Source organism: Setaria italica, chromosome II (assembly GCF_000263155.2).
Source record: "Setaria italica strain Yugu1 chromosome II, Setaria_italica_v2.0, whole genome shotgun sequence".
Taxonomy (NCBI): Eukaryota; Viridiplantae; Streptophyta; class Magnoliopsida; order Poales; family Poaceae; genus Setaria; species Setaria italica.
Window position 1 is genome coordinate 40,380,694 of NC_028451.1, and position 20,915 is coordinate 40,401,608.

Sequence of the window (20,915 nt, forward strand, 5' to 3'; positions counted from 1 at the left end):
ATAATTGTGAGTTAAACTATTTGCAGTTAATGTAGTATTACATGCCATCTCTTGTGAATCCAAGGTAAGGGAAATACATCGGATCGGAACGACTTAAGCAACGGGATGATAAAAATTGAGAGCGATGTGCGGTAGAGTTTTCTCCAGCTCGCTCGTATGCTGCGTGTCCTCTTCTTCTTGTGACCTCGCCACTAGAACTTTTTAGAATGAAGGAATCTTAAAATGTAGGAAAAATGTAGGAATAGGAGAAACATAGAATGGAGTTGCATGACATTTCCAATTCTATAGGAATTGAGAATGTAGGAAAGTTTGTAATTGTGTGTTTGGTTGCAACATAGGAAAAATAAAGGAATAAGAAGAGAGAGGCGCAACGGAAAGATTCCAAAAGGTTGGACCACATGTTAGGTCCTGTTTGGTTCACATGACTTAGTCCCTGTCACATCGAAGGTTTACATACTAATTAGGAGTATTAAATATAGACTAATTACAAAACCAATTGCACAGAGGGAGGTTAATTCGCGAGACGAATCTATTAAGCCTAATTAGTCCACGATTTGATAATGTACTGCTACAGTAACCATTTGCTAATGATAGATTAATTAGGCTTAATAGATTCATCTCGCGAATTAGCTTCCATCTGTGTAATTAGTTTTATAATTAACTCATGTTTAGTCCTCCTAATTAGCCTCCGAAGATTCAATGTGACACGGACTAAACTTTAGCTCAAGGATCCAAACACCTCCTTAGATTTCCTCCAAAATTCCTATGGATTTAGCCATTCCATATGAATTTGGAAGAATTGGAGGATGGCCACATAGGAAAATATTCTATAGGATCAAATCCTACAAAATTCCTATGTTCCAAAGGGGCCTAACTTTGATGTTTTGGTCCATGTAGATTAAGCATCATGTTGTGCGGCTAAACGACATTTTGGGTCAAGCCGCTGACACGTCTTTTGCAGCAGATATTATGAATGGAGGTGACATGAGTCCGTCCAGCGAATTCTTCCATCAAAGGCCTAGCAAAAATCTAAGCATCAGATTTACGACCTGCAATTTAAAACGGAGGGAGGGAGTAACTCGCACGGAGATGACACGACAGATGACACGCACGCACACAAGAATTCACAGATCGACTCATCCTCCGGAAGCAAAGGCAAGTCGAATACAGCATCTTGGCATCTTGCAGAGAAGCTTGCCGTGTCAAGAAGCATATGCTCTTCTGTAGGAGACCACACCCGAATACTGTGACGGTTAACAGCACATCGCAACTATGCCCTATGCAAAAGGCGGTAGATCGAAACATTGTCAGCTCGTTGCTGTGGGCGTGGTTTCTGAACACGTGAGCACGTGGCATTCTGAAGAGTACACAAACCATTATTCAGTTTTTTTCTGTGCTATAAATCTTGAATCGCAGATCAAATCAGCGACGACAGTCGGCAAGTCGCTGTCCACATCACATTGCTTACTGTACAACAATACCTTGCCGGGTCAAGTGAGGGGGGAACAACCATCATCACTCATCAACCCAATTTCCATACAACGGTTTGGCTGTCATTTATCGTAGAACAAGGACTCCGCCAAGTTAGACGCCTCAGGGATGCATGGTTTACGACCTCACTTTGGCAAGCCGGGCCCTGATCTCTTCTAGGTCCTCCTCATCGTCATCAACACCCTCAGCAACAGCTTGTCGCTGCAAAACGTGCCCAACCAGAGTCATCAAATTCATAACTAAGATCACATCCTTAGTACAAAGTGCAGTTTAGTAGCATAATATGGTGAACAATACCAGAGTACCAGTAACTTAATTATTTTGATCCCAAAACTAACTCTACAATGCTGCAATGGACAATTTAACTCCTCTAAAGCAATTTTCCTTACAATACCTCTCTGCACACTTCAATGTTCATATAGAAGATATTAGCATGCAAAGAAACTGCAAGGCAGAGCACTTACCTCTTCTGGAACCTTGCTAGTTGAAGCTTGCTGTATCTTCTGTGTCCTGACGGCATCTGGTAGCTGGGATGCAGTCTCCCCTGCTACTGAAGCAAGAACCTTGTCGACCTCCTCCTCAATTTCCTCCTCCATGTCCTCCGAGTCCAAAGCTGAATCAACTGCATCATTCACCATCTCTTCCATGACACCAGCCTAGAGTCAGAACGCTAAAATGTCAGCTAATGTGTAAAGGTTTGAAGTCTTCAAACAGGGCACATAAAATGGAAGCAACTTCTTTATATTTGGGACAACACACACAACTACTGATAATTTACTAGTATATTACCTTTGTCATTTCTTTGCTAAATTCTTGCATCGTGGCAGCCAACTCTGGAGCTTTCATTAGATTATTAACAATTTTCATCACTTCAGCGCTCTTGGACAGGTGGCCCACAGTTCTTGCAGTTGCTGAAAAATTGCATCCACTGGAATTACTTGTATGTATTGTAAAAGGAAAAAATACTAGACATAAGCTGAGAGAACTACTACCTTTACAAAAATAAAGGTGAATGAAACAGGATAAAGTTCAATGCATATTCAATGCAAGTGTGGAACATGGACCAATATGTTGCCAACTGTGATTTTGCTAAACTTACAGGTCCTGATTTGAATCTGTATGTTCACTGGCTATTGCCTAAACTAAACTTACAGAGGGATGCACCCAAATTCAAATAACATACTAGTATGTGATTTTGATTTTGTGAAGTGCTGCAATCACAGAAAGAACTATTATAAAACATCTGGAATGAGATACCTAGAGGCAAATAACAAAGGGGCAACACTTTTAGAGGCATATACAAATTTTGGCGTGCAAAACATGTCAATGCTTTCCAGTATTAGTGCCAAAAGACACATTGTGCACAAAGTTTTCATTTGTGATATTGATACTAGATACTACAGCAATTGTCCATAACAAGGGTGTGCCGTTGAAAATTAACTAACAGAATCACTCTTCCATAAGTTCAAGGGCATAGCTTTAATGGACGATATAAGACACTGAAACAACAAAAAACTCAAAAAAGCAAAAAAAAAAAAAGAAGGACCATACCAACAATTTCTCCAAGGTGCATAGATACTGAGTTCAGTTGAGCCTTGTTTTCATAAAGGCGGTTAACAGCACGTCTTGATCTTACAAGTTCCTTAGCAAGCGCCTGACGTGAAAAACAAATCATAACATCAATAGCACGTCAAACAGTTGATCTTATTCTGACAGATAAGGTCAGCCATGAAACTTTGACCTGTACTATCTGTTGAAACTAGAAACATTATATGTGAAGGACAAACACATAGAAGAGCTGGTACATGCAAATGAAGTGTGTGATTTCAGGAACTAATGTAGTAATGTGTTCTCTGTAATATAACAACAAAGATTCAAGGACAGCGCTCAAGATAACTGCATGTACTGGTGACCTTCAGTGGATAATATTCAGCTTTTGCCCATGTCCCCCAGAATGATGTTGCTACTGATGACAACAATATTCCTGAAAACTGGGATGATGGCGTTGCTGGTGGGAAATACTTATCTAACTCTTTGGAGAATATTTTCTTCTTTCTTCTAAATCTACTATCCTGGAAACAACCAACACCAACATGATAATTTCGTAAACAAGCAATCTTCCCTATTTTCATGTTTGGCACCCATTTTTCTATCAACCCCAAACTACTTTCAATCTCAAGTACTCAACTCAAATGGCATGAGCATGCTTCTTTGTTATCTGCTAGACTGCTACTGTAACCCCCCAACTCCCACACTGTTGTTGATCATGACGACGTTCTTTAGAACAAGGATGAAAAGGTCCTTATGCAACCACCAGTAGGAATGAGTGACCACTATTTAGGGACAGGAAAATAACCGGAACTGGTGATTTAACATAAACAACAATTCATACAGTAGTTTCCATTTCCTTCTGATAATGAATGAATCAAAGATCAAGAAGAAATTAATGACTTTCGGAAGATAATTCTGCCGCAACAATGCAGAGTTTAGAGATGAATTTAATCATATATGGATGCAAAGGTTATGGTATTATTTCTTTCAGTCCAAGCATTCCTGCTACCATGAGCAATACTCCTATGCTAAGATCTAAAGCAAAGCTATTTGAGAAAAAGGCACATCATGTAGCTCAAATAACTAAATAAAACAACATGAAAGTTTGCTTTCATTGACGAATAGCACACAACAGTCAACATAGAGGAATTGAAGAAACTGAATATCAATTCATAAATCTTGTCGGTATAGTGCCAGGAGATTAATTTGGTTTGTGTTTGTACTTTGTATTGCTCCTACATCGGCACTGAAAATCTGTTCTACTCTCAGCAACCCAACAATCATACTACAAGCGAGAAAGAATAAAGGGAAGCGTACATAAAACAACAAGATTAAACTGGTCACACCTTTGCAGATCCCATGTCGTTGCGCTTGGCAGCCTCTCTGATGGCTTTCTCCACATTCTTCTCCTCCCTCTGCACATCTGCGAAAACAAGGCAACGACTAGTAAGAACAAATGATACCCAAAACTGTATTACCCAGAACGATCGCCAAAACCAGAAAAAACGCAATGGATATGGGTTAAAGGGCCCCAACCACAACGATCGCAAGAAGGGCGTGGCTAATCACGTCACAGCCAATTTCTGAGGCAAACCTAGGGCAGGCACTAAGCAACACACAGCGATGAACGTGAGAAGCCCCCTTACCATTCCCAATTGGATCGCGCGTCCCCTAGGGGCCCCTGGGAAGGAGAAGTGGGGGGGATAGAAGGTAAGGGAGGAGAGGCGGGCGAGTGTAGGGGGAGTAGGACCTCGGATCTGGCGGTCGAGGACGCGGCACTCGTTGCGGAGGCGGCGCTGCCACTCGCGCAGCTGCTGCTGCGGCGTCGGCCGCGGCTTCAGCAGGCTCTTCACCTTTTCCATCGGCGCCGCCGGCGGGGGAACGGATCGAAGGCCCCTCACGAAATCGGCTCGTAAGCTTCACGCGCGCTGGGCTGATTCCCTCGCCGGAGAAGAGGGCAGGGAGAAAGCGAGAGCCGCGTCGCTGCGGTCGGCGGGCGAGTAAACCGTAAATCGGCGTCGACTTCCAACCGTGTTCCGACTTTCGACTAGGGGGTTCCTACGCGTGCTCCTATCGGCGAAGGCAACTTGCTGTTCATTTGTATTTTTTTTTCAAAAACAATTTCTTTGATTTTTTAAAATAAGATTTTTTGGCTTTTTTATGGTTTATAGAAAACAAAACGTTCGATTTATAGGAAAGCCATTCTCCATTAGATGTCCAATGTGAAATGCGAAGGTTTTGTCCCAAATTAAAAAAAGAAGAAGAAAACTTCAGTCATAAGAAAACATGTCTAAATTATACACATCATTCATGTAACGTGATATAGACTTACCCTAAAGAAACATGATAGACAATTGATTGATATATTTGACAAAAAAAGTTTTTACAAATGACAACATTTGGATTAAAAAAAACTATGCATAAAAAATTGTATAAAATTCCTATTAAAGAGCAACATGGCTTAATTCAACAAATTCCTGAAGTTTAGGCAACACCAACAAATATATCTACAGCCTGTCTAATTTGAGCGAGCTTTAGCAACAGAATATCGATTATTTAATGTTAATATCTACACTCTCCCTTCTGTTTAACTGGCCAATAAGAGAGTGTATTTTACTCCATAAAACCTTTAGATATCCAATTCAACTAATACTGCAATGAAGCCTCTCCTTACAAGCGCACAACATAGCGAATCGGCTATTTTATTTCTACTAGTACATTTGCAAGTATGCCCCCCAAAAATTTGGCTAGTCAATAGTAATATCGCAAAACGTTAAAGTAGATGACCAACGTTAAACTCGTCAATAACATCACAATGATAGTATTACAGAAAATTACAATTATCCTTCCCTTTCTATCCGTAAACAACAATTCATTTTGGTACGACAAACCATCGACCAACTGTACCAACCAACAATTCATTCAGCAAGAAGCGACAAAGCTGACAGCTAATCTCCTGATGTCAGAAATTATACCAACCAACTGTAGTACCTTTTAAATTAACAGTTTTCCAATTCCAAATGTTGGGACTAATTAAGAAACAACTCCGTATCTAGCTTCTTCTGGAGATTACATCTTTTGTGGGGAGGAAGGTGATGAGATTTTCTAACAGCAAGTCCAAAAGAAAGCCAGGGATCAGCTAATCATAGAGTCCTTCTTCATGCCATATGTCGACCAAAAAATCAACCATCTCCTACAAGAATTCTGCAAGTCAGAAGCTGATAACATGATCCACAGATGAAAAGGAGCTTAGGCTCAGCAATCTTACAGATAGTGGGATTGGCTGTGGAAAACGTTCGCTTGTCGACAAGAGATCATCATATGTTGTGCACCAACTGCGACGAAAACGACACAGTAGAGTTGAGACTTATGAATCCAGCAAGATGCATTCGGATTGATTTCTTACAAGTATAGCTTACAGCCTACCAATAGTCCAGTACCATTAATCAAGAATTTATCTAACTAGATGAAGCAACAACTATAAGCTTTCTCCAGTGTAAACTAACACCGCTAATCTACTAGATGCTACTGACAGCTTGTTAAGTATTTTTCACCAGAACAAGTACATCTGACACTCATCACATCAACTAGCTAGGATATTAGCTATATACCTCTTTTCTAACTTTGGTTTAAAAAAAACCATAGTAAATCAATGTGTTTATTTGCAGGTGTGCTTATGAAACCATTAGAAATTTCACAGAACCTTTAAACTAGCAATTTACCAATACCTGCCCCAGCCAATGAGACTAATAATCTAGAGATTCTTGGAACATCGTGTCCGACAGAAAATTATGATTCAGGCAAATGAATGAGGACCAAAAACCTTATTACTGGCTCTCGAGGTGCCTTTTTTGGAACTTCTGCCTGGTGTCCAACCCATTGCCTTCTCATCTCAGCCCATGCTACAGCAGCTGCAGAAACAAAATTTATAATCAGTCTGTAAACGACTTTCCAGTATCAACTCTAATTTATTCATCCATACCCCCCAGAAAAGGTAGGTGACTAGGCTATATAAAAATATATTATTATCTGGATATATAAAAAGTAAACAATAAGCTTTCCCTCGCAAAAAGTAAATTGATTTGATGCTACAACACTACTGAATGAACCCCTTTACATCATGTGGTTTGCATATCATTCAAAGAAAAACAAGCCTATATATACAGTTCTCATTCAAAGAGTCATACAATTTGGGCACAGCTTTTGTGTTTGTAAAAGCACAGTTAACCATTTGATTTCACCAGACTGCAATCAGGGATGTACAATCTAACTGATGAAACAATTACAGACATATTTACCTCACAATCAAGCTACCTTTCTCAATCTACTTATGTGGTAAGCATCCAAACACAGACAAAATTTATTAAACAGAACAACTCAAGATACTAAGATCACAAAATAAAATCATACCATGGTTTATAAATGATGTATCTAACCCGTTGTCCGTTGACATTTTAGAATCGTTGATTATTGAGTTGGGAATAGACGAGATATTCCCCTCAAGAGAAACTGATATGCTGACGTTGTTCTCCATTGCTTCTAGACCCGGTTGCCATCGTCTTCTGTTTCCAATAGAAGAATTCCGAGACCTCTTTCTTAAAGATCCTTTCAGTTTAGAATCTTGAAGTGACTGGGATTTGCTTAAATTACCAATACAGCCACTGTTCTGCATAAATTAAACATCAGACATGCTTGGAATTGCTCAAAAGATAGCATTCATAGTAAATTTCTTAGGTATAAATGAGGAGCACCTACCCCATATAAGCTCAAAGAGGATGTCATGCAAACACCTCAGCCATCAGTGTGCTAACAAAACCGTTTAACATAGTGAGATGGTATATCTTTTCATGCTTCAGACATCTATTGCACAGCACATTTATTTCTGAAAAGAAAAGAGAGAATGTTAAAAACTCTAGCTTAAATTATAATCCTGAAGAAAAAAGAAGTCATTACACAATAAACCTGATGAGAGTTCTACTGTGAGATGACATTCTCAACATTTTTGTATGGAAAAGCATGTAGGGCAGACTATGCTCGATAACAATTTTGCCAACAATTCATGATAATAATTTTGTCAACAATTCATGAGATTGATAAATCTAGGTGAGCTGCTTAGCATTCACATGGACACCATCCACAAGACGTTGATAAAAAGTTTGTTGGGGTGTTTCAGTAGATAAATATGCCATGTTGCATTGTCTTTCCCACTTCCAAATACGTAATAGCAAAGTAAGAGTAAGCTGTTGAGTACATAGCTAAAGTGATTAACCCTGATAAGATGGGTGCATCGATCGTCAGAATATTAACCTTGTTTTTTCCCCTTCAATGCCCACCTAGTTAAATAGGCATAACAAAGGAGGCAAACCATTGTAAGAAGGGAGGAAGATAGAGGTCTCTCTCATTAGTTCTTGGTGAATAGGATAAAACTTTTTAATCCGTGCTATTTCAATCACTCCTCTCTCTTATTCATAAGCGAACCAAAAGGAGAAATGACAGAATCAGCGCAGCCATCTATATATTTTTATTATCTAATTTTCCGAGATTCGCTCAGGAAACAAATTCTATCATCTAGAATCCAAACTTCCTGTCCTGTCCTACTATTAATCACTAGTCACTGTTTACATTGAAGTTAGCACAAGTATGGAGACAAAACTACTTACGAAATACAAAGGCATAGTTGTAATCTGCACTCTCGGAGAATGGCCGATGAACTCTAAGAAAAAACCATTCCCAATTCGCGATAATAATATTGGCCATTGACCCACTGCCATGCGTTACTGAAACCCCACTACCCGTTTCCTCCCGTTTGATAAATTTCACGGTCCCATCCATCCTCCTCTAATCCTTCTTCTCCATCCAGGACATAACCAATCCACCAGCGGTTAACGTGTCTGTCCACTCACCTCCGATTGTACCGAACCTAGCAGCAGGTTACCATCAGGATTAGAACGGCTCAAACACGCGCCACACCGGAGATGAGCCAAGCGCAACCGCGGGCACCCCTCTTCGAGCCGGAGCCCCCACCAGGATTTCCAAGCAATCCGCCTACGGATCAGAACCCAGTAACGACCCACCCACCAAACCACCCAATTCAGCAATCGCAGAAGAAGAAGAAAAGACATTAAAATTGAAATGCATTCAGGAACGGAGAAGATTGGGAGCGTCGATCGAACCTCGCGATCAATCCGGAACGGGAGAAGGAGCCAAGTTCCTTTTCCTCGCCCGCTTTCCTTTTTCTCCTTGGTTGCTCCGGTTTTGTCAAGGGAGAGAATGGAATCGCGCGGGGGAGGAGAGAGAATGGGAGGAATTTGGTCGCATCCGGCCGCCGCCAGAAAGGGTGAAAGGAAGGTGGAAGGAATGTGGTAGGTCGGGCCGTCCGTGGACCGCGTCCACGGACCTAACTCCACCGGCCGGCGCCCGCGGCTCTACTCCGAGATCGCCGCGGCGGTAAGGATGCCGCCGGGTGCGTGGACCGGGTGTACGCGCACCGGAATGGCAGGGAGGGGCAGGGGAGGCTGGAGCGGGGGCAAAAGCGGAAAGGAAGGAAGGTTTGACCAAATCGTGCAGCGCGTGGCTGTTTTCCAAATTTCCAACTCCACGAGACCACGACGACCACAGGTCCACGCCACGACTACCGGAAGGGTGTGGTCGTCAAACCAGCGAGTACGAGTCCACACGCCAAGTCGGGACTACGAGCAGTCCCAGCAGCGCGCCTAGCCTTCCATTTCCTTTTTACAACCTTTCGAGGAGTGAATGGAGAGATGTTTAAGGTAAAATTTACAATAACCATCCTTAAGTTACGTGGAGTTTGAGACATCTACTATAGTCCGTTTTATAGCAAATGAGCCCTCCGTAATGGTTTTGTTGAACGGCGCAGCCAGCGCTCGGACGTCCAATAGAAAAGTTTCCATCGGATGCTTCGATGAAACATTAAAAATTACCTACTGCAACATAAAAAATAATATGTCAAAATTACGTCGTTCAACTCTGGGATAGAAAATTCTCACTGCAACATAAACATTATGTTTCATGCAACCTTCACTATGAAATATGTAGAAACAATAGTTGCAATATCGATTATTAACTATTAGAACATATGTCGGAGCGTCCAATTTTTTAAAGATTTCGGACGTATGTTGTGTAGCATTATTGAAAAAAACACCCTACCACACCACATGGCTATTAACCGACTAAGCTTGTTTTTATCCGTGAGCACTCTTCACAAGTTTTGAGCCTACTATATAGTCTTTTCATGAACTTAGATGGAAGAATATAATCTCCACGCTCTTTTTGAGATTCCACAAAATTCGGGCATGACCTTTAAGTTTTATTCAACTAATCCAGTATAAGTTGGTGTTTGATCAAGTGTAACTATGTAGTAAGCACATCACTCCAAGAAATAGGTGTTGGTGGTTCGATATGTTGATTATGAGATAGATGTATTTTAGATGAGAACCCATAATTCTTAGTGAAAAGTAACCACGTAACGATATTGAAGTTACGAGGTGATTATTTCCATGGAGTTCATAATGTTACAAAATTACTTGTAATGCGCCGCCAAGCTAATCAGTTACTAGCTACCTAGCGCTTGAAAGTAGGTGGCCTTCTGACTTTGGTAGCCTGCTCGAACGCGTAGGCCATCTCGATCAACCTCGGCTCGTAGCCCCTGAGCCCGCCGAAGCTTATCGCGAAGGGGACCCCCTCCTTGTCGTACCCCGCCGGCACGGCGATGCCCGGATACCCGCCGACGGCGAGGACAGAGGAGGCGTCGCTGTTGGGCGCCACGATCGCGTCCAGCTGGTGCTCCTTCATCAGCTTCTCCAACCCGTTGGCGGATATCTCCTCGAGCCGCCGGATCGCAGCTCTCTCCCTGACGCCAATACCGTTGGTTTCCTCGGCCGCGATGAGGTCCGGCTGCCCGAAATCTTTGAGCCTCTCCTGCAACGAACCAAGATCATCATCATCATCTCATCAATGGTGCTTAGCAGCTTAGGCACAAAGTATCTTGTTGATCATCAGCAGTTCGAAGATAGAAAGATTATTCAGTTTGTTATTACCTCTACAGGGTGTGCGTTGTTGAACGCAATGACATCTGAAAGGGAGCGGACCGGGGAGCGCAGTAGGTCTGACAGGTATGCATTCAGGCTTATCTTGAACTCTGCGATCATCAGGAGCGTCTCTTGGGCATTTAGATCGGTAAAATTTGTCGCGATGTCGAGATCCTTGATCACAGTAGCGCCGTGTTCCCTACCATGAGGAGCAGAAATTAAACAATTGGCTCGGAGATTTGTGTGCAACTAAAATTATTTGTATGTAGCCTGAGGAGGTTACCACGCATCAAAAATTACTCCTTCCGTCCCAAATTACTATTCGTTTTGATTTTTTTAGACACATAGTTCTTTCTGTATATATATTTTCTATATATTTTCTCTCCATGTCAAAATACTTGACATTTCTGACATCTTTGAAAAAATTAAGGAATAGTAAAAGCTATGTACTTGGAATAGTCAGAACGAATTGTAATTTGGGACGGTGTATTGTTTTATCTCAAATTTTCACGTTCTAGTGGGAAAAAGAAAATCTGCAGCAGCCGAATGCTATACTGAATGTCTCTAGCAAACCTTTGACGGATTTTCTTCTAAGATAATATTTTAATTATAGATATTAGGTATGAACAAGCTAAAGCTTAATGTGATTTAATTAGTGGACCAAGCTAGTACCTCATTGTGTTGAGATGCTTCTCATACACCGCCGTCTGGAAGTCATTGTACCCTTGGAAAAATACAGCAGGGGCACCGATTCTCTTGCCCCTCAATCCATCCATCTTCAGGAACTGCGTGTAACCCCCACGTGGGATGAACTTGGAAGCTGCTCCGGTAGCTTCAGCGTCGAGCTTATCGTAGCCGACAATGGCGTCCAGCACATGGACGGCGTCGGATACCGTACGACACATTGGCCTGCCAGGACGAACAGGAATTCAGTTACCCATCTGAAGTTTCAGAGTGAATTACAGCCAGGACTTGGGAGGCTTGCAGCTTACCCTATGGTGTCTTGCCTCGGCGTGATTGGGATGACGCCTGACCGGCTGGACAGCCCAACTGTTGGCTTGATCCCAACCACGGAGTTCGACGACGACGGGCAGAGTATTGAGCCGTCGGTCTCCGATCCCAGCGTCACGGCGGCCATGTTCGCCGCCGCGGCCACACCCGGCCCGGCGCTCGACCCGCACGGCGAAGCCGACAGAACATACGGATTCTTCACGAGTTCACAAAACATTCGCGACCTCATGTTTTTTAGATTGTGATCTCATAAAAAACATTGTGCACTCGTGACCGGAAGAAGTGAAGTGGTGAGATTGTTTACCAGCGTCTGGCCGCCGCGGGCGCTCCAGCCGGACTCGACGGGGCGGAAGTTGGACCACTCGGAGGGGTTGGCCTTGCCGAGGATGACGGCGCCGGCGCGGCGGAGGCGGGCGACCACGCCGGCGTCGCGCGGGACCACGGAGCCGAGCAGCGCGAGGGACCCCGCCGTGGTGTTGAGCCGGTCGCGCGTGGCGATGTTGTCCTTGAGGAGGACGGGGACGCCGTGCAGCCCGGCGGCGCAGCGGCCTCCCGAGGCCTGGCGCTCGGCGTCGGCGCGCGCCGCCTGCGCGAGCGCGTCCGGGTTCACCTCGATGACGGCGCGGAGCAGCGGGTTGAGGCGCGCGATCTGGTCCAGGTAGAACCGGACCAGCGCCGTCGAGGTGAGGCTGCCGTTCCTGAAGCCCAGCTGGATGGCGTCCACGGTGGCCTCCTGGAACTCGAACCGGCCGCTGGAGCTGGTGCCGGCGGCGGCGGCGGTCGCGAGGGCCATGCCCATGACGGCGGCGACGACCTGGACGCGCAGGTCAACCATAGCTAGGTGCTCTCGCCGACTGGCAGGTATAGCTTTGTGCGGTGCAACAATCCAGTGTGCGTACACACTCCAGTTGTGTTCTTGCTCTTATTGGAGTAGTATTTGATGCTTCCTTTTGCCTTCATGGATAGATGCTTGATGAGTGGCAGGCCACCAGGAGCGCAGGACCAGAGTCAAAATCAACACATTTGCCAGGGAACCGCCACATGATTTGCACTTTGTGTGGCAACGGGATCCGATGCGAGGAGGCATCGAGATGTGTGTCATGTTGGGCTACATGAAGGGCTTGTTTTGATAGATGTGTTAAAGTTTAACAAGTGTTAAAGTTTTAATACTCTCAAATAGAGTGTTAAAATTTAACGCATTGGGGTGTTTGGATGGTGTGTTGAACTTTAACAACTTTGGTGGGGAATGACTCCATTGCCTCTCATTTATGGCCGGCGGAGAGAGAGGGAGGAGAGAGAAGGGGGCAATGCTAGGAAAAAATGGAGAGGGGGACCACTTTTAATTTTAACAACTTTTAACACCCCCTTGAGGTGTTTATAAAATTAGGGGTGTTAAACTTTAACACATTCCTTTTAACGCATGTGTTTAGAAATGTGATAAAAAATATTAAAAGTGGGGTATTAAACTTTAACACCCCTTATCCAAACAGGACCGAAATTATAATTGCTAGCATCCATGCCATGCATGAGCCCATAATATGGCAGCTAGATCTGGCGAGCTTTTGACGGAAGGGAAACACAAATTCTTTACTTGGCTACTCCCATGGAACGAGCTAATAATAGCTCCAAACTAATAAAATTAGAGTTGAATATTATGCGGTGAGAGGAGAGTATATTGAAAATGAGTGAGATTATCTCTTTACTTATAGCTAGCTAGTCTCTTATCTTTTGCAACTGTTCAATGAATAAACAATTAGTTCTACTAGTTTAGAGCTGATTGTTGGAGACACCCCTAGGTTGTGTTTGATTGCCTGACTAAACCCCTAGCCAGTCCAGCCTAACTAGCTAGTTTTTTTCCAACATTTTTTTTATCATTTTTATTCATATCCAAAAATAGATTCAAATTATTTTGTTTAGTCATGTCATTGTAATTGTTTTGTCCGAATGGTCTGGATCAAGCTATCATCTATGTCTTTTTTTTAACATCATATTTTCGATGTTATCAGATTTAGTAACCCGACAGTTCACCAGAGGTTACCCAAGTGGTTGATTTATAGGCAGAGAGGATTGCGAGACTAAAAACTCGAAGGTAATCACTAGAACACGGGGGTTTAGACAGCTTCGGGTCTCCGGAGAGTAATACCCTACGTCCTGTATTTTGGTGACTTGTAGATTGGATTGGATTGCCCTCGGAAGGCTCCCTTGACCGTCTTATATAGGCTGACGACGTAGGGTTACAAGTCGGTTTGAATCTATTCTACTCGGTAGTTATATGGAAGATAATCTGAGTAGGATTGCAATACGTATCCGGCAATATCCGGGCTGATTTGAATCGCCCGGCCTCCTTGGCGTGTACTTCAATTATCTTCATAACCTTGGCCCGCACGTCCTGGTCGGGCGGGCCCCCTTGTCAGGTTCAGCCAGTATCCTGGTTGGTGAGGACCATGGGGTACCCATATCCCTCAGATGTATTTTGTTCAACATGAATTCAAGAGAAAAGCGAATACTTTATATAGAAACATTTTTTTATTTACTACGTATAATATAAAGAATTGTACATTTTTAACGTGAATCTAATTTTTAACTTTTGGCATGGCGATCTACTTTGTTGCTTGAGAGTTTTAGTTATGGTGCATGATTAATTAATTATCCCTATATTTTTAGAAGAAGAACTATAGGTGAGTGGTTTAATGCTCCTTTCTTTTTTGTGTTCTCCAATCTTAGTTTGCTATTGCCACCATACATACATGCTTCCGTTTGTCTTTCCACACCCTGTTCTTTATGCCCATCCCCTTTCTTTCCTACTTCTGATCTCAAGGAGTTTTGTCGGTTATACCACGATTATCGAAGATACATCTCTAATGGTGAGTGGCGTTCTCTGATGGTGCTACATCACATCGGCACTCCGCCGTGACTGCATCATCTACCTTTTCGTTCTCCTAAACTTTAACCTCTTAGCCGTCTATGATCATAATGGTGCATAGCAAATACATCGTGATATTGTTTATGCCACTACCATATCTCTATTTCATGTTGTTCTCTTATGCCAATCGATTGATCAGAAACATGCGAGCCCACTGGGCGGAGCTGGGCTGGACCAACACCTAGGGCCACTAGTGAGCTGATGGGCTTGGATACGAGGTGCTAAACTTTAGCAGGGTCACATCGGATGTTTGGATACTAATTAAGAGGACTAAACATGAGCTAATTACAAAACTAATTGCACATATGGAGTCTAATTCACGAGATGAATCTATGAAGACTAATTAATCCATCATTAGCAAATGGTTAATGTAGCACCACATTATCAAATCATGGGCTAATTAGGCTTAATAGATTCGTCTCGCAAATTAGACTCCATCTGTGCAATTAGTTTTTTAATTAACCTATATTTATTACTCCTAATTAGCATCCAAGTATTCGATGTGAAATGTGCTAAACTTAAGCACGAGGTATCCAAACGGCGGGTCTGTAGCGTATGCATGTGGATAATATCAGCTCAGCTAGTGCTGACAAGAGGTATCCAAACGGCGGGTCTGTAGCGTATGCATGTGGATAATATCAGCTCAGCTAGTGCTGACAAACCCAACACACGACTCTGCGTTCTCCTAGTACATGTGCAAGCCGCCACCAAAGCAGACAGGGGAAGGGGCAACACCGCAACAAAAGAAAACGACAATTTGTGCCTCCCCTTCCCTGTGGCAATTTGTGCTCTCTTATGCCAGTCAATCAATCATTTACCACTCTAGAATGTGTACAAGTTGGCCATTGACTTGCTCCTCAACAACTCATGCCAACTCACGGAGTCATGGAAGTTGCATGGATGTTGGAGCAGGGCATGGCCTCAGCACCATGGCAACCCAAGGATGCCGGGGCAGACCACGACCTCTACGAGTGGATGCCCAGACCACGACCTCATTGTTTTTCTCTAGCTCCGCCCCTGAGTCCATTAACTGGTGCCCAGAGCTCAGATCTGGGTGGAGGAGGTTAACTGGTTTGGAACGAGGGCGAACCCAACCTGTACGTAGCCAGCATTCACGGTGTGGTCTGGTCTGGTTCCACGGGTTAGCTACATTAGTTATGCTACTAGTATCTTTGTGATTCAAGTTTGCTAAATGCACCCTCTGTTATGCTGTGGTGTGTGGTGACTTGTCTAATTGTTTTGCTGCTACTATACTTGTCTTTTACTTCCCTTCACATAAGAGTCTTATAAATTTCCAGGACTTTCCACGAGATGCAAAACGGGACTTGATGCAACAAATTGCCCAACTTCCTAAATTTTCTGTTTTGAGGCTACAGTTGGTAACATGGGGACATGTTTTTGGAGCGATGATGTTGAATCTACTTGGGACTTTACTGGCATACAAAGTCTTAAGTTGGTCATAAAACGATTTAAGGTAATTCTTCACTTGAACTGGCTGGTATATACATCTTGAGAAATATGTGTAACTGCATTCAGCATTTTTTATATTGGAATAGTTGTAATTAAATTACTCTGAACACAATCATTCTTTCAGCGTGAAGCATGCCCCCCAAATTGTACTTGTGATGAACTGCAAGACTGGAGAAATCAGAATATTTCCTTGACGGCTCTTGACAAAGTAGCAATTAAAAATCTGGAAGGAAGTGGACATGAAATTGATCGGCAAGGCTGATGGACAGAGACATCAAGCGAATCTGTGCAGGATGCTTCAGCAGAGATGGAGCATGGCAGACTATGGTGGAGTTGACATCGAAGGTGGAACGCAGTGGAGGTGAACTGGTGATGGGTCTGGTGGATGATGCAGGTCGAGGTAGCGTTTTCTGCAAACATCGATCAAAATCTTCTGGCGAATGATGCGAGCCGAGGTCAGTCAGGTGAAATGTTTCTGGCTTTTGCTTTGGTGCCCCTATTTAGCACGCAGAAATGGATTCTTAAGGCTGTCCGAACCGTCCGCTCTGCTCTGCGGATTAGTGAGCGAGCTGTATTTTTTTTTTGAACGAATGGCACGGGATAGTGCCTATTTTATTGAGAGAGAAGATAATTACAAATTGTTACAGGATAGATACAAGGTTTCCGTTTGTATTTATATCGCGACTACTCTCTAGATAATAACGACGCTAGTGCTCTCACCCCTGCTAAAATCCATGTGTCTGCTTCCGCTTTGACCTGCGCCAGCAGGGAGGTTGCGGCCATCTCTTGATGGTTGAATATTCGTCGATTGCGTTCCTTCCAAATTTCCCATATTACCAGCAGGCCCATAGAGCAAGCTCCTTGCCGAGGAGCTTCAGTCCTTGTAGTCATATTTATCCACCACTCAAGAGCATTGTCAGATGGGGGCCATTCCGAGGGGTGTAGACTGGGTTGCGAGGCCCAGGTGGCTATAAGGCTCCATATTCGCTTGGTGTATCTGCATTGTGCCAGGAGATGATGTGCTGTCTCCTGATGTACTCGGCATAGAGGGCAATTTGGTGAGTGCGGCCATCCTCTGCGCGCCAGCCGATCAGCTGTCCAAACCCGGTCCTGGAATATCAGCCAGGCGAAAAATTTGCATTTCGGTGGTGCCCAGCATTTCCATATTGTTTTACTGTGCGGTGCATAAGTGGATCCGAAGAACTGTGCCTTGTACGCTGATGCTGCTGAGTATTGTCCATTTTTTGTGAATTTCCAGCATAGTGTGTCCTCTTGTTGTGCTTGGAGGTTCACTGTCGCTACTAGTCACCATAGTATGATGAATTCTTGTAAGTGTTGCGTTGTTAGGCCAGCGTGGATGTTTATGTCTGTCACCCATTTATTGTTGTGTATTGCCTCTGCAAGAGTTTTGTGCTTCCCCCTGGATAGCTTGTATATGTTGGGTGCAATGTCCTTCGGGCGGGTACCCCTTCCCCAAGCTGAGTGCCAGAAGCTTGCTTTGCGTCCATTTCCCACTGTGATAACTGTGCAAGCCGCGAATAAGCGTCGATCAGAGTCGTCGCATGGGATGTCCAGTCCAATCCATGTTTTCCCCGGGGACTCCCACTCGTGCCAGATCCATCGTAGCCGCAGTGCTCTAGCAAAATTATGAAGGTTCAGCACTCCTAGTCCGCCATTTTCTTTGGGTAAGCAGGTTTTGATCCAGTTGACCTTGCACTTGCCCCCTGTTAGCAAACTGTCTCCAGCCCAGATGAATCGCTTCCTTATTTTATCTAGCTCTTCCAGGACTTCGCTTGGCGGTTTTAATACAGTTAGCAGATATAAAGGTTGCGCAGAAAGCACAGGTTTGGCGAGGCAGACTCGTCCTGCTTGTGTGATGTTGCGGTTTTGCCACCCAGATAGTTTTTGAGCTGCCTTGTCTATCAGGGGTTGGAAGTCAACTTTCCTTAAGCGCCGTATCGCAAGTGGTAATCCGAGGTATTTTAATGGGAAGCCGGTGCGAGTGATTGGCCATTCGGATAGTATTTCGTCAAGGTCTACATTATTGCAGCTAATGGGAGCCACTGTTGTCTTTTCCAGATTTGTGTGTAGTCCTGTGGCCTCTCCGAATAAATGTAGGAGTTTTGTGATATTTGTGACATCTTCCTTTGTTGGTTTTATGAAGATAGCTGCATCATCGGCGTACATAGAGATGCTAGTGCGTCGCCTAGTTTTTTAAGTAATCCCATTCCTGTCGCCGTGTGTATTAATTGGTACAGTGGGTCTATCGCCAGGATGAAAAGGAAGGGAGAGAGGGGGTCTCCTTGTCGTAGACCTCGCCCATGCACAATTGCATCGGTTGGAATTCCGTTTATGAGGACTTTGGAGGTTGATGTGACCAGTAATGCCGTGATCCAGTTACGCCATCGTGCAGGAAATCCTCTATGTTGCAGTAATTCAAGCAGGTAGTCCCAGCGAACGGAGTCAAAAGCCTTTGAGATGTCCAGCTTCATTAGCAGTGTCGGCGTTCTGTTCCTGTGAAACCTTCTTGCCATGTTCCGAACATACAGGAAATTATCGTGAATGCTTCGCCCTTTGATGAAGGCACTTTGGCTTGGCGAAATCAATTTGTCCATGTAGGGCTGAAGCCTAGTTGCCAGCACTTTGGTAATGATCTTTGCTATTGCATGTATAAGGCTGATCGGTCTGAAGTCGCTTATGGTTTCAGCTCCATCCTTTTTGGGTACCAAGACAATGGCTGCTGTGTTAAGTAGGTTTAAGTCATTGCATCTCCCAGCATGGAAAGCATTTACTGCCGCAATAACGTCTCCTTTGATGATATCCCAGCATGATTTAAAAAACAATCCAGTGAAGCCATCTGGGCCTGGCGCTTTATCTTTGGGTAGGGCAGTTATTGCATTTTGTATTTCCTTATCTGAGAAAGGGTTATCAATTCCGGCTAAATCCACTACTGGGAAATGTAGCTTGTCCTAGTTGAAGGTTCTGGTGCGAGTAGGAGGAGCGGACATCACGTTGTCGAAGTGGTCTTGGACGATTTGTTGTTTTTGTAAGTGCGTTACTGCCCAATTATTTCCCCTCTTCAGTCTTTGGATGAAGTTTTTCCGCCTCCTCCCATTTGCCTTGAGGTGGAAAAACTTGGTATTCGCATCACCTTCTCGCAGGTAGGTTATCCTGGAGCACTGCTTCCTTCTCATCTTCTCAACTACCGCCCATCCCAGAAGTCGCGTTTTGAGTTTGCTTCGTATGTTGCGTTCTGGTTCCGTGAGCGTTCTTGCTTCCTCAGCTTCATCAAGGCGCAGGATGACTTCTTGTGCCATATGCAGTTTTAAGCGGGCGTCGGAGACGTGCGTTCGGCTCCAGGATCTTAGTGCGCGGGCAGTGTTGTGCAGTTTACAGCCCAGTCTATGGAACGGCTCAGTATGGGTAGTCGGCTTTGACCATTCTTTGTCTACGGTCTCATAAAATCCTGGTAGCCGCGTCCAAAAATTTTCAAAACGGAATGGTGTCGGTTTGCGAGGTCCCGAATGTTGCGAGCTGTATTTTCATTTCATGAGTTTTCCCGGTTTTATTTAAGAGGAAATAGGTCTTGCTTTATCTTTATGTCATGTCTTGGGTGGTGGCCGTTCTTGTTCACGCCTTCCCTGCCCGGCACCACTCTCTTCGTTACTTCGTCTATCATGATGATTCATGTCAGAGCAGAGCATCCATTTGCACAAAGAGAATGCATGGCCCAGATGCACACTACTGTGACCTCACATGCCGTCCGATGAATCCCACGACCAGCCATTCCTGGTGCGGTCACTATCTGCACGGCATCCATGAAGCATCTGGGCAATGTAGTGGCTTCATCATGCCTATTGCCTATTGGCAATATTGGAATTGGAGCAAATACAACACTGATTCCTCAGCACGTACCAAAAGTAGACGTCCTAAAAACCTCTGGTCCTCTGCCGCGCACTGCCACCAGCACGCGTGATGGTCTTCCTCTGCCCGACACGAAGCATCCCAGTGCAAAAATGGAGCCCGTAGCCAAGCCACAAGCAGGACGTAATCATCAGCATTCAGCAAGCACGATTCACACGAGCGAGCCATCCCACTATTATATGTGCACTTCGGCATTCAATTGCCAAGCCACGAGTGAGGGGGGGGGGGGGGGGGGGGGGGGGGGGAGCAGCCTTCTACAAAACTCACAAAAATTTCCCCATTACTGCAAAAGGCGGACTCGCACCCAACTGTGGGCTACCGCATTGGTATCCACTCGGGAAGGGGGGATAGAGGGGTTCTTCTTATTTTCCACCACACCAGAATTGCAAATCCGTTGGGTAGAATGTGCGACATCTCATCCTTGCAGGGGCGAGCCGACTTCATACCGGAGCCGTGAGGGAGGGTGAATTTCGCACTTCCCTCCCCTGGCTCTAAAG

General features: G+C 44.2%; 3 protein-coding genes across 6 annotated transcripts; all 3 read right to left on the reverse strand.

The window, feature by feature from the left end:
* Positions 1–1,331: 1,331 nt before the first annotated feature.
* Positions 1,332–5,108, reverse strand: LOC101756424 (vacuolar protein sorting-associated protein 24 homolog 1). The gene is made up of 6 exons (XM_004957625.3): positions 4,793–5,108; positions 4,389–4,465; positions 3,043–3,145; positions 2,281–2,402; positions 1,956–2,147; positions 1,332–1,692 (listed from the first exon to the last, which is right to left on the reverse strand). The coding sequence occupies exons 1-6, from the start codon at positions 4,902–4,904 to the stop codon at positions 1,609–1,611; spliced, it is 690 nt and encodes a 229-aa protein (XP_004957682.1). The 5' UTR covers positions 4,905–5,108; the 3' UTR covers positions 1,332–1,608.
* A 707-nt stretch (positions 5,109–5,815) lies between these two features.
* Positions 5,816–9,376, reverse strand: LOC101756826. 4 transcript variants are annotated; one of them, XM_012843348.2, is made up of 7 exons: positions 9,216–9,376; positions 8,946–9,087; positions 7,798–7,924; positions 7,453–7,708; positions 6,866–6,953; positions 6,311–6,377; positions 5,816–6,235 (listed from the first exon to the last, which is right to left on the reverse strand). In XM_012843348.2, the coding sequence occupies exons 3-7, from the start codon at positions 7,822–7,824 to the stop codon at positions 6,182–6,184; spliced, it is 492 nt and encodes a 163-aa protein (XP_012698802.1). In that variant the 5' UTR covers positions 7,825–7,924; positions 8,946–9,087; positions 9,216–9,376; the 3' UTR covers positions 5,816–6,181. The 4 variants fall into 4 exon arrangements, with proteins under 4 accessions (XP_012698802.1, XP_004957685.1, XP_022679516.1 ...); XM_004957628.3 differs by lacking the exon at positions 8,946–9,087 and having other exon boundaries at positions 9,216–9,373; XM_022823781.1 differs by lacking the exons at positions 8,946–9,087; positions 9,216–9,376 and adding an exon at positions 8,703–8,920.
* Positions 9,377–10,462: 1,086 nt separating this feature from the next.
* On the reverse strand, positions 10,463–13,032 carry LOC101758450 (putative amidase C869.01). The gene is made up of 5 exons (XM_004957630.4): positions 12,406–13,032; positions 12,083–12,297; positions 11,763–11,999; positions 11,100–11,289; positions 10,463–10,980 (listed from the first exon to the last, which is right to left on the reverse strand). Exons 1-5 carry the CDS (start codon positions 12,934–12,936, stop codon positions 10,624–10,626), a joined length of 1,530 nt encoding a protein of 509 aa, XP_004957687.1. The 5' UTR covers positions 12,937–13,032; the 3' UTR covers positions 10,463–10,623.
* Between the last annotated feature and the right edge of the window lie 7,883 nt (positions 13,033–20,915).

Bases quoted from the DNA above. Each gene is read 5' to 3' on its own strand.
- LOC101756424 (XM_004957625.3), bottom strand. From the start codon at position 4,904: ATGGAAAAGGTGAAGAGCCTGCTGAAGCCGCGGCCGACGCCGCAGCAG. The intron at 2,403-3,042 runs GTATGGTCCTTC...GCAATTTTTCAG, and splicing joins GCACCTTGGAGAAATTGTTG to CAACTGCAAGAACTGTGGGC. The intron at 2,148-2,280 runs GTAATATACTAG...TTCTGACTCTAG, and splicing joins TTAGCAAAGAAATGACAAAG to GCTGGTGTCATGGAAGAGAT.
- LOC101756826 (XM_012843348.2), bottom strand. From the start codon at position 7,824: ATGACATCCTCTTTGAGCTTATATGGG. The intron at 7,709-7,797 runs GTAGGTGCTCCT...TAATTTATGCAG, and splicing joins CCTCTTTGAGCTTATATGGG to AACAGTGGCTGTATTGGTAA. The intron at 6,236-6,310 runs GTAAGATTGCTG...GAATTCTTGTAG, and splicing joins CACAGCCAATCCCACTATCT to GAGATGGTTGATTTTTTGGT.
- LOC101758450 (XM_004957630.4), bottom strand. From the start codon at position 12,936: ATGGTTGACCTGCGCGTCCAGGTCGTCGCCGCCGTCATGGGCATGGCC. The intron at 12,298-12,405 runs GTAAACAATCTC...GAACTCGTGAAG, and splicing joins CCCGCGGCGGCCAGACGCTG to AATCCGTATGTTCTGTCGGC. The intron at 10,981-11,099 runs GTAATAACAAAC...GGTTCGTTGCAG, and splicing joins ACAACGCACACCCTGTAGAG to GAGAGGCTCAAAGATTTCGG.